General features: G+C 41.1%; 2 protein-coding genes across 4 annotated transcripts in view; one reads left to right on the plus strand and one right to left on the minus strand.

Annotated features, from left to right (window-relative positions):
- RIC8B (RIC8 guanine nucleotide exchange factor B) overlaps positions 1 to 3,142 on the plus strand; it is a 40,699-nt gene extending 37,557 nt beyond the window's left edge. Inside the window, exon 10 of the mRNA XM_075602235.1 lies at positions 2,085 to 3,142. Coding sequence (XP_075458350.1) covers positions 2,085 to 2,196 — 112 coding nt within the window. The 3' untranslated portion in view covers positions 2,197 to 3,142. The remainder of the gene's footprint in view (positions 1 to 2,084) is intronic.
- A 2,444-nt stretch (positions 3,143 to 5,586) lies between these two features.
- The window catches only part of LOC142496015 (NAD-dependent protein deacetylase sirtuin-3-like), a 30,170-nt gene continuing 16,400 nt past the window's right edge, over positions 5,587 to 19,356 (minus strand). The window contains exons 2-8 of one of the 3 annotated variants that reach the window (XM_075602237.1): positions 13,443 to 13,680; positions 13,178 to 13,360; positions 11,742 to 11,974; positions 9,412 to 9,512; positions 8,123 to 8,284; positions 7,207 to 7,419; positions 5,587 to 6,353 (exon numbers count right to left, since the gene is read on the minus strand). In XM_075602237.1, coding sequence (XP_075458352.1) covers positions 6,228 to 6,353; positions 7,207 to 7,419; positions 8,123 to 8,284; positions 9,412 to 9,512; positions 11,742 to 11,974; positions 13,178 to 13,360; positions 13,443 to 13,680 — 1,256 coding nt within the window. In that variant the 3' untranslated portion in view covers positions 5,587 to 6,227. Of the gene's footprint in view, positions 6,354 to 7,206; positions 7,420 to 8,122; positions 8,285 to 9,411; positions 9,513 to 11,741; positions 11,975 to 13,177; positions 13,361 to 13,442; positions 13,684 to 19,356 lie in introns of those variants that run through there. The other 2 variants (XM_075602236.1, XM_075602238.1) reach the window with 2 other exon arrangements.

Consider the following 19,356-nt stretch of genomic DNA (forward strand, 5'->3'; position numbering starts at 1 on the left):
TCATGAAAACATTTTATTTTTATGAACTATCTTAGTGGGTCACTATCCTCTGTGAAAAATAAGGATACTAACATGATTTCGTGTTTATTAAAAAAAAAAAAAAACATTCATTTTTTTCAGGACATTAATGGATGCATATATCATTGTGGAATTGCTGCTAATACTTAAGGCTTTAATATTTTGGCATACAAGCATATTTTTCCTTTGTATGATTCCTCACTGTGCCAATGGCAACAATGAACGGTTATATTCATGGAAATGGGTGAGGGCTACAGCTTAAAAAGTATAAATAGTTCTGAGCCCTACAGAGAAGTATTTGGACTTTCCCTTCTTGATCTCCCTTTCAATATGCAGTGAAGACATCTTTCCCGAGCAAAAGAAACAGTTCAGTTCTATTTAAACAGGGAAGAAAGCTTCACAGCATGTTGAACCGGGGGCCATAGAAAGAATCGTGCCAAGATGGACAGTATATACAAGGTACTCTTGACTGCTGCGACACCATGAGCTCACCTAGGACCTTGTCCTCATCTAGCTCACCTAGCCCACATGTATTGAGACTACGCAATTTAACAAATGGTAGTAGTGGCAGCTGAAGCTTTTTCTACTTTTATTGGAGCCATTGGATGAGACTACTATCCATCCCCTAGATTAAAAATGGTTCCTCTTAAGGAAACTTCTTTATAGTCTCCTAGACACTCTACTAAGATACGAACAACACATTGATGTCTGGAGTTTGTCAATTGTTTTGAGTTTTGAGCCCTGCCCTCAACCTAGCAGTGCACCAATTGTATCTTGTGACTGCCTGGTCACATGATCGTCCCCACAGAACTTTGCATATTTGGTCCTCGTCTGCTGCACTGACAGCCATTTTAGTGAACCCCAGAATTGAATCTTTGCCGATTTGATAGGCAACTTAGCTAATTACTTATCACTGTGTGGATTGTATTGATTGACATATTAAAGGGGAACAATAAATAAAAACTGCAGCTTGGACTGCTGCTTTTGAAGCCATTCTTATTCATGTCTGTCCTATTCCAATGATGTTTTTACATTTGTTTTGTTCCTTTTTACTTACAACTTATTCCATTTTTTGTTTATAAGAGCTCTTTATATATTATGCAGCCGTTTCAGAAATTCTTGCAACAGCCAAGTGTATAGGGACATAACAGGATCTCTCGACACCCTTGTCAAGAAACACTTGTAGGAAATAGGACTAAGATGCTCTGCCCTTTTTTTAAAGCGATCAAAAAACACAAGATTTTTTTTTTGTATGTGTCGGATTTTGACCGTTCTAATTGTAACTCTCAAAATACAAATTGAAGTATGTAAGGATTTCCCCAAGTGCGGGTCAGTTGCCTAATACCACCTTAGAGCAATTTTATTAATTTTTAAATAAATTATATATATATATTTATTTATTTTTGTAATATGCTTATTGGCTTAAATCAATAATTGATTCTTAAATGAGGCAGTAGCTTGTGGAGTAGATATAATTGGATTAATGCTGGAGAGCTGTGGGGAGCTTTAAAAGGATTAAAATGACTGTCAGCTCTGTAATTAAACTGCCACAGACAAAAGCAGCAGTAAAGGTTGACCAATTCCAAATGAATCAACGAGTTTTCAAGCACCACTAGAAGTGAATGCAGAATGGTTCTCTTAACAATTTATTTTACTGAATTAAATAAAAATGTAACTCACTAGCCATTTAATTGGATAGCGGCCAGTAGCAGGGCCAATGACAGTCTGCAACAATTTATTCTTAATAAAAAAAACATTTTTTTTACAAAGTAACAAAAGAAAGCTTGCGTTTACATCTGTAGACTTGCACCTTGTCCTCTGCTCATTAGGCTTTGACTTCCTATTGCTGCAAAGCTTTTAATTGGCTTAGTAGGTTTGGTTGCTGTGAACGCTTTATTTTTTTTTTATTATTCAGCATCTTTTTGTTTTTCTGTTTTATCTTTATTTGCAAAACACAGAGCTGTAGTAGGGAAGAAAAAAAATCCTTGTGTGGCGTTCGGGACTGTGTAAAGATGTACTGACTTAGTATCTAGTGCTGAATAACATTTTATTTTTATTTTTTCTAGGGAAGATATTATTAAACCAATGGGAGTGAGACCAGACGGAACCATAGCTCCTTTAGAAGAAACAATATGTTGTTCCCACACCACCGAGCAAGACAGTTCAGATTCAGATTAAAGAGTCACCTGCTTTGTTTTTTTGTTTTTTTGTTTGTACAGTATCTCTATTTTTACTCTTGATGTCAGAATTGCTTTGATCTTTGAATATGTATGATATAAAATCCTGGTTTTGTCATGTTTAACCTTTTCCACGTTAAAGTCCCTGAAACTAGATAAGAGCACTACATCTAATTTGTATAACACAGTGTCTCTCTCTTGAGGTGTCACGCATTCCAAAAATCTCCCCATTAAATTGATTCAAAGTGTCGGTATCATGTTCTAAAAGTAAGATGGCTCTTTGGGAGAGATTCACAAAGTGACGATGTTGGGTTTTGCACCTGAGCCGGCATGAACTGTTCAAGTTAGTGGTAGGTAATGCCAGATCAAGGTGTTTTACCCCATGTTAGTGCTCAATTAGCACAGTTTCCACCAATGAGTGATTTTGGCTACTGGACGAATTCCTTGGCACAGTGGTAGAAGTGTTTGTGTCTTTCATTGACATTTTACATTTTAAACAGTTAAATCCAACATGGTATTAATCTTTGCTCTTCAAGTAGTCTCTTGGACCAAAATGGACTAATGGTAGCATGTTTAATAGGTAAATGTAAGTGGTGGGTGCTCTTTTAACAAAAAGTCACATGTACTGTAAGTACTTTGAAGTTTAGTTCATCCCTGGTAACCAAATGCTTTGGTAGTTTTGATAGAATATAATTCTCTCTTGTCTTGAAATAAATTGAGGCAGTCGGTCATTACCAAATGACTAAAGTTCAGTGTCATGTAAATTGAATGAATTTTTTTTTAACAAATATTTTATTGGATGTAACGAGAAAAGGATAATACAACATTGCCTTGATCGCAAATGTCAAGGTGCATACACATCATATAGTAAAAAAATGGTTTTTAGAACATCATATATAAAACATTGACATTAAAATAATTAAACTATATCCCTTTGAAATTAACAAGGAGTAAAGTTTTCATCCCATCTATAGTTAGGCATGAGATTGTTCCAACCAGTGTGATCTACCTTTGTCATATGATGGGTCTAAACCTGAAAAGATGGGGGGGGGGGGGGGGGGAAGGAGGAGAGACAAGTGAAAAATAGAGGGGGGGGGGGGGGGGTTGAAGAATTAATATTTCATAGGAATCAAACACTTACTTTGAGGGTGCTTGAGTCTTAGATATCAATTCCATTCATAAGTGGCTTACAGTTCCTCTACCCCTCCCCGTGTGGGACAGCCCCTTTTTAAATATTAGTGTCAAATCTAGAAAACATCCCGTTTCTTACAGTTGACTGGCACACATTAAAATATGAGAATTCTTGCATTGCAGTTGAATGTATAGTCAACATTAAAAATATATCCCTCGCTCTTTTACAGAAGCTCAAAGTTAGAGTAGCTTTATTGGTCCTGGAGAAAGTAGATTGTATGTAGGTTGTTGGTCTACTCAAAAGTATCAGAGTTGTTCATAAATGAAATTATAGTATACACTTGGAAACCAGACTTTTCAAAAGCTCTACTATACACATTTCATCCATGGAGTTGAATGTTGGTCCTGAATTTTTTTTATGGACAGAAAGTGTAGCCTTCAAGAAAAAAAAAAATGTATTTTACTGCAGCAGTATATAAATGGAGTTACTCAAAAGTTTCACCAAAAAAAAAAAATGTTTTATGATTCATGGAGGGAGAACTTGCTATTTAAAATCATTAATTCAATACAGAAGTAAAAAATTGATGTGCTCAATATTAGTAGTGGTACCTCTAAATAGAGTAATTATATAATAAAATATTAAGCCAAGCATAAGGCTCTTAATGTGAATAAGTGCAGCTAGTAAGAATTGATGACTACATAACCTCAATATAGGTAATAGTGAAAAGAAGGATATCAGTGCAAGAGTTCACAAACTTTTTTTTTACTAAAGTATGATTTTATATTTAAAAGCACATGGACAGTGCTACATATCAAATAATGTTACTTGAAAATTGATACAATGTTACCAGGTTTCCTCGCAAAGCATCACGAACAGATCTTTGTTTTCAATAAGAAATGTGCCAGGTTATTCTATACCCTGGCGAGGATTTGTGTTTGATTTTACAATGCATTTAAAAATAAAAGCACGTATGCAGTTTTTCTCCTGGTCAATTTCTTTTACTTATTTGTAGTCACGGGAGACCAGGCAGTTTACACCTTTTTAACCGGGATCATTCACTGAGCAAAATAAGGTAATGAAATAAGTTGTAATTTCTTGGCACAAATTCGTTTAAACGCTATGATACACAAAACACAGACAAGACACACTGGGGGTCGAAAACTAGATTTTCTTAGGTGCTGGGAACTCTAAATAAGAGTTTTACCCTGACCGGGACTTAGTCTGGAATCTCCTGGTACCCAAATTGGGTGAAGTTCCACATGCCTCCGCTCACTTCTCTTCTGAGAACTTGGACTTTTCTTGACCGTGAGCTAGTACCAATTCTCGAACTAAAATAGTCATGAAATCCCAGCCACGTCCACTACATTCGATTTTGAGAACTTGGCCATAAAAAAAGACGGGACTTAGATACCAGCGGGCAGACGTTTCAGGCTTGAAATCGAAGCCGGTTGCTCTGCTATTCGCGCAAGAGTAACATTGAAAAGTCCGCACTCTTACTACTGGGGAACTCTTCTCATTGGCTCACACATTCTTTATAGTAGTCTGAGCATCAATCACCGCGTGGGAACTTTCTCAGTAGCCAATCAGAGTCAAGCTGGTATGAAAAGGCAGGAAATTGCCAAGGGCCATGCGTAAGTTTACCACCGCCGTCCCTGGCTTTCTCAATGCCACCCGCTGGATCAGGCTCCACTAGGTCTGGCAGAGCAAATGGCAGCTCGGATGACTGCCATTGTTCCTGGACCTGGGTACTTGTGCCCGTCCCTGCTACCCAAATGGCTTTCACACCGTTGGCATCTCAGGCTACTTTGAACTCCTATGTCCAGCAGACTTACTGGCGCCTATGTGTTAGCCCTGGCAGTTTTTTTTGAACATCGGTTCCAAAAGTCCCAAGCACATTATACATATACTGTGAAGTATATTATACCCTCCCCCCCCCCCCCCCATACAATGGTATAATGCAGGCCTGCACAACTCCAGTCCTCGAGGGCCGCAAACAGGCCAGGTTTTTGGGAAATCCCTACTTCAGCACAGCTGGTTCAATTAGTGGCTCAGTATGGCAGCCACTAATTGAGTCAGTTGTGCTGAAGTAGGGACATCCTGAAAAGGTGGCCTGTTTGCGGCCCTCGAGGACTGGAGTTGTGCATGGCTGGTATAATGGATAATCTAGCTTCTCCAGAGAGCTCTCAAGCTTTTCCCTTTGCATAGGAACACCCTTTCCTGATTTGGGGAATGCCCAAATACCTTGCCTGCTCCCAAGACTTAAGTTCTTCTTACTGAAGTTACCAACTTGTCTTAAAACATATTTTTGTTTCAATTTACTTAAAGCTCACATCTTAAGTAAATATTTTCCACTGATCGTGCCATTTCTGCAGTAAATAGTTTTATTCAGTTATGCATTAATATAAATATATTTACAAGGAAAAGCTGCAAATACAAGATCTTATTAAACAAAAAACCCAGCATTTTAAATAAGAAATTTTTTAAAAAAGTGCTTGTTTGAGAAACTTGCCACAACACTTGTTCATGTGTTGAAGTATAATGCATTAAAAGCACTACGTAAGCAAATATAATACTGTACACCACAATTATTGTTATATTGAAGTTGGGGATGTTTTTTCCTCCTATACAAAGAGCATTTCCTCTTATTGTTTTAGACGGGTGGGCACAGTCATGGAAATAAAAAAACCTGAAGATTTTATGTAGTGAGAAAGTCAAATGTTAAAATAAATAAATAAATCAAAATGTCTGATGCGAATAGATTTGAAGTTGTTATTTGGTCTATTGACATGGAAAATGCAAATCGAGTCACATGCTGCATTTCTTCTGCAGCCAACTGGAGGAATGATGGTCACTGTAGCAATCTCATCAATGAAGTTCTTAGAAAATTGGGCTTGATCCATTCAGATGGTTGTTTGCGCTGTAGACCGGACTACTCGTCCAATCCGGTTTACTTTGGATACAACGGTTGGTGGAGAAATAACCAGCGGCTTTTCGCAAGACTTTGAAGGCCGAGCTGGGTCTCTGCACTTAAAAAAAAAAAAAATTTTAAAAAAAATTAGACCATTTATATACATACAAGCCCCTGTTGATCCTGTGCTGGACGACAACTTTCCCAAAGATGTTTTATTACAATCACAGAAAAGTAAGCTTAAAACTAGACATATACAGGAAAAGGAAGTTAAAGAAAAGTGTGTTGGGTAAATAGTGGATTGTATTAGAATTTTTAACATACAAAACTAAAAAGTGCAATACAGTCATAAGTCATACTCCAAATTGGTCTGTGGGACACTTATAGCAGCATTTAGTTGGTGTCTAAATTGGAATTCTAATGGAAGCCGTTTCCAGGAAATCACCCAGCTTCGAGCTCGAGGGAAGAAGAAGGTGACGTCTAGTTGAACATGACGTCTAAACCCATCCCACATCGCGACTTCAAAAATCAGGAACTCCGATATTAAAAAAAAGTGTTCCTGCAAGGCCTGCTTAGAAAACGTAGAAACAGTTTGCCATGTGATTCCTCTACTGCTGGATTTGGGTCTAATAAAATCAATTCGGTAGAAAACTATTCAAAAATTATATACAAATAAAAAACAAAAAAAAAGTTGAGCTCAATGTGAAGCCCTTTAACCCTTTGAGAGCCGAAGGGGCCATGCCAGTAGAGTGACCCAACACATTGTTCACTGGACCACTCACGGGATAGCAGCACCACGGATCTGGCTAGATCGCCCTCTGCAGAAGGCAATCTCCCTTAGGAAAAATAAGTCTTTTTTTTTTTAATGCAAAAAGCAGGATTTGTTTATTTAGAAAGACAGCTACACTGTTTGGGATTACACATTGATCTACATTAACCGAGAAAATATTTTTCAGGAAAATGATATTTACCTGTATACGGTGAATTTCTATCATTTCCTCCATGTCATCCTGCCAATTCAGAGCGTGCACAAACTTTTTTGTTATGTCACACAGCTCCCCCAGTTCTACAACATCTGTGCTCTTTAATGGTTTCTTTTTAAAGGGACCAACTAAATCTCTGTTCAGAAGCAGCCGAGGAATATTTGGACGTGCAGAATTCACGATGCTGGCAAATGGGTCTATCTTTCCGGAAAATAAAGACAACCAGGAACAAGATATGAAAACAATGTACGTTTCTAATTACTTTGTGTAACATGGTCTGCGTGATTAATTTCTTCTATATTCCATCTTCTAACAAAGGGTTTCAGGGGAAAAAAAATAAATACTTGTAATAGAGATCAAGCTATATTTCTAGAGTACTGTAATGTATTTGCCACTTTGTTTTTTCTTTGTATTCAAATTCCCCTGAAACAGATTAATAGACCTGGTTTCAAATACATGTCTGATTTCAGCATAATTAGTTGATATAAACTGTGGCGGGACACTAAAAAGCCAAGAGGAAGGCTTGCTAAATGGTTGAGCGAAGAGTGTAACAGTCATAATTTGTCGGTCATTTTATTACTGGAGTATGTTAGTGGTTTGAGTTGATTGTACTGCAGAGTTGGTGCATACACAAAGCACTATTATGACTCGAGCATTTTAAAATTGCTTGCAGAAGTCTGTCAGATGACCAAGTAAGCTAGCAATTGATAGAGTAATCAAAGTATAAAAGTTATTGCGTGATGTACTCGAGAATTAGTTTACATTTTTGTAGACTCAAAACCAAAATGTAGTGCTACAAGAATACACGCAACCAGTGGTCGTTATCTGATGGATATTCAGTTCAAACCGTGATCTGGCGGCAACTGAGAAGTCTCTCTCGCGATTCGTAATGACGAACATTTACCTCCAAAGCAGTTCCCATTATAATGAGCAGATCAGCCTTTGGAAAGTCCTTTGAAAATCCATTGAAGTTTTTTGGAAGATCCTCTCCAAAGAATACAATGTCTGGTTTAACAACTCCAGAGCAGATATTACAGCGTGGTATTCTGCCATTAGTAATACAGTCCTAAACCAAGAGTAAAAAGGAAAAATATTGTATTGGACGCCACGCACAAAAACAGGTCAAAACTGAAGTATGCCTGACATTTATAATATAGTAAGTACAGTATAATTAATATTGGTCCGGCAAAATGAAAGCAATATTAGCCAAGTTTTGCACCAATTTCATTACCAAGCATCCTTCTAGTGGAGGACACCACTCCGAGCTGAAAGACTTTACGGCCCGTTCACTAGAGTGCAACGTGAGGCTTCCTGTGCAGAAGACAGCGTGGTAAATAGGACTCATTCTTTTGTGGAATAGCACAAATTCGTGATCAATCTATGCAATTGCACTAAAATAAATCAATATGGCAAAAGCAGTCTTCACTTGTAAGCAGGAGGCAGGAAAATGGTTTACATTATGGTCAGTTTAGTCTAGTTTTATTTTAGACTGGCCCCTTCTGGTCAGTCGAAGCAGGCTAAAAGATTACACCGCCCCAGTACTTCGTATCCATAGGAGGTATGAAACATGCCTGTGTATCATGATTAGGGAGTCTAATGCGTGTGGCATTTCAATATGCAAGTCCCCCCGCCCCTAACAAGTTTAAATGCAAATTCAGAATCTTTAAAGTACAGTATATAATACTGTATGTTGGTGTCCTGTCCCCTCCCCCCCCCACACTTAATCCTACATAATCCTTCCAAGATGTAATCGCTGCTAGTTATACGCCCATCCTTTAAAGCAGAGGGACTACTGAATAAAAATGTTCCCCAACTAAGATCTTATGAGAGCATTCTTGCCAATTCCACAGCATCAACACTAGATTAGGCGCAGTGAACTGGTCACAAGGGTGCGTGTGTTTGAGCAGCACCGGTATTAAAATCAGTGGATTTTGCTTACCGTAATTTATAAAGCAATACAGTGCAGAGATGGGCAGTATCTTTTTGCACAATACACCGATGTACAATGGACCCAATATATATGCATCTTTGTATGAAACAGCTGCACCATGACACTGCAATGATTTTCTCTTGCACCTATTTACACTAGAGTGACATTTAGGGGGGGGGGGAGGGTCAGTCCTATAAATCACCCCCTCCCAAACCAACACCTCATGTTGCAGCAATACGGTTAAAAATTCCAAGGGTCATTACCCGTGCTTCTTTTGAAGGGAATGGACTGTAACATAAATGGCAAGATGCAGTTGAAAATGTTCCATGAGCTTCAACGAGTTTTTCTGGAGGAATTCCAGCCACTTAAAATAAAAAACAAACAAATATAAAGCTGTATTTCATATACATAGTACTGGTATTCATAAATGGCTCATCTTCAGCAGCTACAAGTCTTCATTGAGGCTGGGTGACAATGACCAATGGGATGAGCAAGTGTGCGAGTGTGAGCGAGTGCTCATGATACTTAGGACAGAAGAGCGATCTTTTAGATTATCAACTTTGCCAACTCTAAGATCAACACTGCTTGTTTTTATGGGTTGTCAATTACTCTAAAACAGGGGGGGTGCAACTCCAGGGCCACTAACAGACCAGGTATTAGGGGTGTCCCTTCAGTGCTGAAGCAAGAATATCCTTAAAACCAGACTTGTTGGGTGCCCTTGAGGACACGAGTAGGCCACCCTTGATCTAAAACATTGACAACGTTTGTTTAATACTGTTTCCACTAGAGAAGCCCACTTGGTATCAAAAGGGGGTTACATCAGTCTCTTCCCTTAAAAGTAATCCAGGTTCAGTAACAGAAGTGGAACTTATTCTTCCTCCACAACAGGAACTGCAGCTTCACGTTAAAGCTTGTTTTTTTTTTTTATTTGTCAGCAGATCTATATTTACAGCTCCGCATTTTAAATGTGAGTTTGTTAGGCAGTATAGATGGTATTTGGTATAAAAACAGTTTGCTTTTAATATTTAAAAAAAAAAAAATGTACATAGAATATCATGAAGTCTTCATCTAGAAGGATTTGAAAATGTAAGCATTCGGAGTGGCATAAAAATAATGAGTAAGTATTTTACCAAGTTGCTGTAAGAAGGTAGTAATACATACACACCCCACAATCTATATCTATATAATTGAAAATCTTGGTTGTGAGTCTCTGAAGACAATTTGATTGGTCCATCGGTCCGCCCGCCCTCCCACGGCTCTCATTGGCCGGTGTGTCTCTCTTCTCCCCCCCCCCCGTGTGTGTCCCGCCCCCCCACGGCTCTCATAGGCCGGTGCACTCTAACCCAGAGGTCCCCAACCCCCGGCCACACTGCTGCTGCCTGAGGTGACGAAATGCTCCCTGGTGCTGCCGGCTGTTGTTGCTGCTGCTGCTGCTGCTGGGGGGGAAGCTTAACTGAGACGTGAGTATTTGCACCCCCCAGCTCCGTTTTTGAACCCCCCCCCCAGCTCCATTTTTAACCCCCCTCCCAGCTCCATTTTTGCCCCCCCCAGCTCCATTTTTGACCCCCCGCTCCGTTTTTGCCCCCCAAAGCTCCATTTTTGCCTCCCCCCGACACAGTGACAAACAGTGACAACCCGCCCTTCCCCCTTCCCCGCCCCTGCCTTTCCCCGCCCCCCGCCTTGCCGCCCCTGCCTTTCCCCGCCCCCCTGCCTTCCCCCCGCCTTTTACCAATAGCCTTCCCCCTGCCCCTACCTCCCTCCCTCCCGCTGCCTTCCCCCCCGCCTTTTACCAATAGCCTTTCCCCCGTCTTACTCCCCCACCCCTGCCTTCCCCCCCACAATCCCTGCCTTCCCCCCCAATCCCTGCCTTCTCTGCTCCTGCCTACCCCCCCACTTTCTCCAGCCTCTGCCTTTCACCCGCCTCTGCCTTTCACCCACTCGCCGGCCGCACTCCCTCCGCCCTTCACCCACCCGCTGCCTGCACTCCTGCCGCCTCTGTCTTTCAACCACTCGCTGCCTCACACCCCTGCACCCCACAGCCGCCGCCCGCACTCAGACACCTGCCGCCTCTCACCCACCCGCCACACTCACACACCCGCCACCTCCCGCCCCTACATCACTGATAAGCCGCCGCACCCACTCAGATACCCGCCGCCTCACACCCGCTCACACCCAAAGCCATCGCTCACTACCCACCCACCCACCACCCGTACTGAACACCCACCCACCACCCGTACTGAACACCCACCCGACGCCTCACACCCGCTCACACCCTAGCGGGACACACACCTCACATTTTTACATCACTTATGTCACCAAAATATACATTGTACTGTGGTGTGTTTACAATAAACCATTTTTAAACATCGTATTAGATTTTCTTCCATGTTTCTTTTCAACATTATACAACCTTTCCACCAAATAGTCATCCTATTGTTCCCCTATTTATAAATAATACTACCTACTACTGATTTACATCCCGGGCAACACCGGGTATATCAGCTAGTTTAAAAATAAACTAGTCGAATGAAACAAAGTGCACTTTTTTGGGGGAATACAATGCATATCAAGTTACATTTTCATAATAACTTACTTCTCTCTAGTCCATCAATGTTCTGTGTATAACATCTCAACAAAAGCCCCTTTTCATGCAACAACCTCACAAAGTAGTGGATGTAGTTGGGTTCATATCTTCCTGGGTACAATTCTTTTGCCAGGGCAAAGAATGGCTTTGGGTTATATGCAAAGTAGTCAATGTCAAAAATGGCTTCGGCATATGGAATATTGTACTGCTGCAAATTGTCATAGAGTCCAGTGCCAGGTGTCCTAATTACAAAAGGAAACAAAAACCAGAAGACATCTCAGGAATGCTACAGACCGTTACTACAGAAAGCATTACCAGTCTTGGCAAATTGCAATTGTATGCGTTTTAAAAATTGGAGTAGGTGGGATAACAGGATAGAATGTTCGGGAATAAAGAATAGTGGCACTCTATAGAGATGGGGACATGACAGGTGAAACTATAAAGGCAATAACAGACAGACAGAACCTGTAGCCTCACCTGAGATTATGGGAGATATTAAGTGATGTGAATGCTGAAGGGCCCGGAGGGACTCCAGTGAATCCACAAAATGACCTCTACCTAATATCATGGAACCACATATTCAGTTAATTTTATTTAGTAACCCCCTAGACAGCTTGTGAATTAAAACACGACACTGGGATCTTTTACCATACTTTCTACAAGCAATACAAGTGCAGTTGTTTGAATTGTCTGTTCTCCAATGGCCCTAGACTCGAAGGATACTGCTGCAGTAGGACAAGCCCAGTTAAAGCTGCAGTTCAAGCAATATCCTGCAGTTCTGTAGTAAGAAAAAATACTTTTAGCATTTTCTGTTTTTTTTAAAAAAAAAACAACTTTGAAAGACCAGTTTTCTTGTATTCTATTTTAACACGCATGTTTGTTCCTATAGCAACCATTTACATTCCCCAGATCTAAAGATGTCGCCAAACTTTGACGATCAATAGACGGAGAACGAATTGACTGGCAGCTATGCAGTTCTTTAGGTAAGTAGAGATTGCCCACATGAAACTATTGAAGTAAAAAATAAATAAATTAATAATAATAAAAAAAAAAAAAAAAACGGGAGCTTGAACTGCAGCTTTACGGGAGTACCAGAGGCCAATATACCAATAGTAGATGCTGGCAAGATCAAGGAGACAAGCAGAAGCACAATTTAACAATTCCATTCTAAACTGGGACCGGCATACTACATGATAATCAGAATTAACAAAAAAAAGGCAACACCTGGGCATCAGGAATTATATTCTACATGGTACGGAAACACGAAATCAAAAGTTTGTATGTAAAGTTTGTGTAGTAGCATTCTCCTTACCTACTCTACTAGTGTTTAATGTGCTCTTCACACCCCCCATTGTACTAAACTGCAGAATATGTTCGTACATGCTAAATAAATACTATTCCAATACGTAATGTGTAGTAAACCATGAGTTGATCTGTTTCCTTACCTAAAGTCTGGTATTCCACTAGGCGTACTAATTCCAGCTCCAGCCATAACTATGATATTCTTGCAGCAGTTCTTTAATATGAGATCAGAAATATCGGCTAGAACTTTACATTTCAAATTAGTCTGCGGGGGTTTTGCTTCAGCAGCTTTTTTGGTCAATGTCTCTTTTGCCAGTAGGCTTGTCCTAAAAAAATAAATAAGGTAATGAGGCATTCTACTAATGGACCAAACCAAGTATATCGGAAGAGAGGAGGTGGTGTTCTTACCTTAAATTGATTTTCTTGTCATTTAAAGAAATTTGACCAAGATTTTTTGTTAAGAGGTCTTCTGGCGAGTGCGTCGGGACAACTGAAGACTTTGCATTTTCAGCTTTTGGCCCCTTAGTCGTGATTACAGATGTGTTGGCAAGGGTTTGCCTCCCTTGCTTCTGCCGTCTATCAATCCTCCCAGTGGCAACAACAGGAGACTGTGGCGTTGAAGTGGTGCTTTTCATATTGTCTTCAGCTGCTGTCCAGGATACAACATACACAGTTTTAGTCAATATTTTGATAAAAGAATAATGGTCATATTACCACGAGACAAAAGCGCTTACATAATGTAGTTATATAGTAGAGGAAGATGCATAAAAACAAATACACATGCAGATTTAGTTTTTTTTTTTCATGCCAAAAGGATTTGTATTTTTTGTCTATTTAATTTAAAAAAAAAAATATATATATAAAAAAATAAATTAAAAAAAAAAAAAAGAAAAAAAAGTGCCCCCGCAAGAAACTTGTTCACGCCACACACCCCTAAACATAGAAAGTTTATATACATAGCAGGGTGTTTAGAATAAAACTTGAATGTGTTCACTTTTGGGGAAGTGGGACAACTAACAAATTAGGAAGAGCGAGTCTCTACTGTCCTTCTGCAAATACTTCACATTTAACATGGATACAAATCTGAAACTCAAGGCATGTACATTTTAAAGAAACATTTACAGACAAAAAAATAAATAAGTCATCACTTTAGATAATCCTAGCAAGACAGACCTGTTTTGTGAACGTGTTCGTCACCACTCATTTTACACAATCACTCGGGGGCATGTGTAGGCTGTGGAACTTGCTTAGCTGCAGAACAGGGATTTGGTCTAACGTTTTGCCTGCCCTATCCAAGTGGAAAATTCCTGGTCTATCCTAGTACGTGATCCAGAATGGAGCAGACACGTGTCATATACATACTAAAAAATAGCCCTTCATGTCTATTCTAGAGCCCACCAAATTCCATCCTTATGAGCAACAGACCAGGTTTTCAATATTTCTCTGAAATAACCCAGCTAGAAAAGGACCAATACCACTTGCATAGGTAGGTGATGCCCTTAAAAACAGCCCCGTTGGTTGTGCTCAAGAACGAAGGCTGCGCTTATAGTGCCGGTGACAGCAACCAATGACATCACCCGTCGCGATAGTTGTATTTAAAGTTTAGGCGACGTCGCTGGATACAAGGCCAATGACGTCAGAAAGGGGGAAGGCAGAGGGACAGAGAAGATCTGATTGGCCACAAGGGGAGACCTTCGCTGGAGAAAAAAAAATATCAAATAACAGTGACTACCAGATTTTTTAGCGCTGTCACTTGGTCGCGCGTCCTATAAGCGCCGACAATGCATTTATTTTGATGCGACGTCGCCGTTACTATAAGCGCAGCCTTAAACTAGGAATGCCCTGCTTTAAGCTGTGATCTATAGTTCACTACAGCACTTTAATGGTTGCCATGATAGCTCAAACCTGAGTCGCATGCATAACAGCCTTCTGAAGTAAGGAGGGGGGGGGATGTAATAACCAAGAACAGTAAGGAGGGGGGGATGTAATAACCAAGAACAGTGAGGGGGGGGTGTAATAACCAAGAACAGTAAGGAGGGGGGGGGGTGTAATAACCAAGAACAGTAAGGAGGGGGGGGGTGTAATAACCAAGAACAGTAAGAGGGGGGGGGGGGAAATGTAATAACCAAGAACAGTAAGGAGGGGGGGGATGTAATAACCAAGAACAGTAAGGAGGGGGGGGGTGTAATAACCAAGAACAGTAAGGAGGGGGGGATGTAATAACCAAGAACAGTAAGGAGGGGGGGATGTAATAACCAAGAACAGTAAGGAGGGGGGGGGGATGTAATAACCAAGAACAGTAAGGAGGGGGGGGGGATGTAATAACCAAGAACAGTAAGGAGGGAGGGGATGTAATAACCAAGAACAGTAAGGAGGGGGGTGTAGTAAATAAGAACAGTAAGGAGGGGGGTGTAGTAAATAAGAACAGTAAGGAGGGGGATGTAGTAAATAAGAACAGTAAAGAGGGGGATGTAGTAAATAAGAACAGTAAGGAGGGGGGTGTAGTAAATAAGAACAGTAAGGAGGGGGATGTAGTAAATAAGAACAGTAAGGAGGGGGATGTAGTAAATAAGAACAGTAAGGAGGGGGGTGTAATGCCCAGTTTAAGTCCAAGCTCCAAACATTTAAATATCAAATATCAAAAAAAAAAAAATGTTGATATCAAAACTGATTTCAATTTTTTTTATTCAAAAGTCATCTACATTAAATCACATCCATATGTACCCATTGTATTTCGCACCTTTTACCCTGCCACATGAAAAGCAAAAATCCCCATACTCGCCATTTTTTTAAATAAAATGTGTTACCCCTCTAAGAAGGTGTCTGCAATGATTGCGGTTACATGTCTTTTTACATCTTTTCTATATATTTACTCCAGCATAACAGAACTCAGCATTCTAGTCGTTGCACACAAAAAAACAAAAACGTTTATTTTGAAAATAATTACATACAAAAATAGCAAGAATGGCGATGACGACGTTCCAAATAAAGGATGGTATTCTTAAGGATGGTTGCACATAGCAGCTTTCTTTCTGTTTGAGTGGATCTTAATGTCATGGTAAAACTTCTGTTTCCTCCATCTTGATTTTAACCCGTCTTTCTCTTCACGGCGTTACATCGTGGTATCCTCCTCTCCCTACATCCTTATACATTTTTGCTTTCAGTTTAAAGATACTAAAACGTATATTAATTTATTTAGGAGGCGAGGGGGGACCAATGGTAATTATCCCTGTCCTAACATTTAGCCGGAGAAGTTTTTAAAACGGTGAATGTGCAGAGCTTTCGGTGCAAGCTATTTTTACAAGGTGGGCAGCCCATATACAAATGCACTGGGAAGGAACAGGGAGACTTTAACTTCACATTTTCCCCCCCGTGGTTTTCTGCCAATTAACATTTTTATAGCAACGCTTTAAAGCGGCGATATCTGCATGAATTGTTTCAAGCTTTGAACTTTTGCATCCTTCCCACTAATTATGGCCAAGTGAGATATAGATATAGATATAACCTCCTTTGTGCAGCTTCGCTTTCCCAGTGAAAAGCTAAAAGGCTTTAAAATGGTCACCTTTTGACAGACTTAATGGCTGTAATATATTTCGTCTCTGCCCCCTTGTAGTGTGGAGAATAGCTATGCTAATAAAGGACACAGCTGTGGATACTTTATGGCTTCTGGGGTGGAGGGGGGGGGGGGGTGAGGAGAGGAATGAAGAGTGGGGGGGGGGGGGGAGAGGAGAAAGCATTGACCGTCAACAAATGCAGCTGGGAAAGAAAAGGAAGACCCTCAAATTCTTTGCAGCTTAATAGCCGTCTCTAATTTTAAGCTGGTCTGTAACTGTTACATACGCCTATAATATATATTCAGGGCCACCGATAGGGGGAGGGGGAGAGCCGGGACAACTGTCCCAGGCCCGGAGGCTACGGCCGGTGCTGGTAGTTGGGCCCGAGTCCCGACCTCGGGCTGGGCCAGCTACCGGGCCTCTGCTGCAACCAGGCCTGGCAGGCAGACAACATCCGCGTCAGGCTGCGGGCCCCAGCTCCCCACTATGTAACAAGCCTCTTTCCCCTGCTGTGGCCAGCCTCGAGACACAGAGAGAGACAGAGAGAGAGACACACACAGAGACAGAGACACACACAGAGACAGAGACACACACAGAGACAGAGACAGAGACAGAGACAGAGACAGAGAGAGAGACACACACACACACACACACACACACACACAGAAAGAGACACAGAGACAGAGAGAGACACACACACACACACACACACACACACAGAGACAGAGACAGAGAGAGACACACACACACACACACACACACACACACAGACAGAGAGAGACACACAGAGCTGCTGAAGCCCCTTATTTGATCATAGAAGACAGCAAAGGGAAGCTTGAGCAGGTTCACATTCCTCCTACCTCCCAATAGCAAAGCAGTGCTGGCCAAGTGGAAGCCCCAGTAATGCTGCTATTGGAGTTTCATGTTACCACTACCATTTTTATTTTAATATTGCCCTCATCGTTCTGAATTAGACAATGGTCGCTATATGATATGCCGTGGAGCCACCTGCACGTTGTCAGGGAATTTTAAAAACGTAATCATTAAAATAACACTTAAGAGCAGCAATCCCTAGACCGGTCACTGATTTTACGCGAGTCTCGCTGGTTTCTCATATAAATGCTCCCACAGATCAATTAAGTCTGACTGATAAAAAAAAATCACAGATTTCACATACAAAATAAAAATATTTAGCCAATAGACATCTCTGAATGGAGAAAGAGGTCTCACAAGGCCACCGACACTGGGGGTCGGTGGGAGGAGGTTGTCGGGGGGGGGGTCCAATGGAAACTGTAGTCCTGGGAAAGCCGTCTGTGGCCCTGTATATATTATCTCTTACTGTGCATGCAATGTCTTGTATATAATGTATAACCCTGTTCACTTAATGTAACTATGTTTTTGTAACCATGTATTTGTCATCATATCCCAGTATAGGGTTGCCAGGTGTCCGGTATTGAACCGGACTGTCCTGTAAAAAAATGAGAGGTACTGTAATACTGGACATGTGTCCGGTATTACCTCCCTGGACATAGTGACCTGACGCACCTTTCATAATTGTGTCCAGTATTTTTGGAGAAGCCACCTGGCAACCCTATCCCAGGACATACTTGAAAACGAGAGGTAACGCAACGTATTATTTCCTGGTAACACATTTTATAAAAAATAAAGTGTGAGATAAATGATGATAGATCTAGATATATGTGGATTTCAATAAAGGCGGAGGAGAGAATGCCGTGAAACCGAAAGCTTTTCTTCACTCGCAGGCATCTTACAGGAGAAAGGAGCAACACTTACTACAAACGGAGGAGAGGAAAGTCGGCCAACGGGAAGGCAAAGTCCACCCTAAAATATGGAGGCTGCCCTGCAAGTATAAAACAGGTCACCTAAAGCGGCCCTTTGCTTTCAGATGGGTCTGCAACACAAGCCCCAGACAGAAGGAATTAAGGGGGGCTTTACCACTTAAACTTTTTTTTTTTTTTTTAATTAGGTCTGTTTTATTGGGAGACCTTTTTACTTCTCTAAATACTCTATTTTCATAGAAACTTGGACTTATACACAGTGCAATTTGTAAAAAAAAAAAGTTCCCAGAGACGTCGCCAAGCACTAAATGTAAAAAAATGGGAGGAGGGCAGGGATTAAAAAAAATTAAAATTAAAAAACACGACGACGGAGGGTGTAAAAAAAAGATGAAGGGTAAATAGAGGGGGGGCAACGTGTCGGGGATAAACCCCTTCTTCTGGCCCGTTCCCTATAATCTGTAGCAGATTCATCACAGCTGACAGCAACAGTCCGTGGGTTTCATCTAATCGGGAGCTGGTTACTTTGAGCTCTCTGCATACTGCGACTTTGGCCAGAAGCCTTAGTCTGTACCTACACCTCATCTCTCGTAGCCAGATTCTGTGCATCCACCAAGCAGAGGACATTTGGGCTTACTCCCTTAGGCTGCGCTTATAGTGCCGGCAACGCGACGTCACGTCGTGTCAAAACAAATGCATTGTCGTCGGCGCTTATAGTGCACACGGCAGAGCGACAGTGCTACCAAAAATCTGGTAGTTGCCGTTATTTGATATATTTTTTTTTTCGGCGACGGTCTCCCCTTGTGGCCAATCAGGAGCTTCTCCGTCCCCTCTACCTTCCCCCTTTATGACGTCGCTGGCCTTGTAGCCAACGACGTCGCCTAAATTTGAAATGTAATTATCGCAATGGCGACGTCATCGGTCGCGTCGCCGGCCCTACAAGGGCGGCCTTAGTGTGGGGTTATGAGTTTT

Source organism: Ascaphus truei, chromosome 5 (assembly GCF_040206685.1).
Source record: "Ascaphus truei isolate aAscTru1 chromosome 5, aAscTru1.hap1, whole genome shotgun sequence".
Classification (NCBI taxonomy): Eukaryota; Metazoa; Chordata; class Amphibia; order Anura; family Ascaphidae; genus Ascaphus; species Ascaphus truei.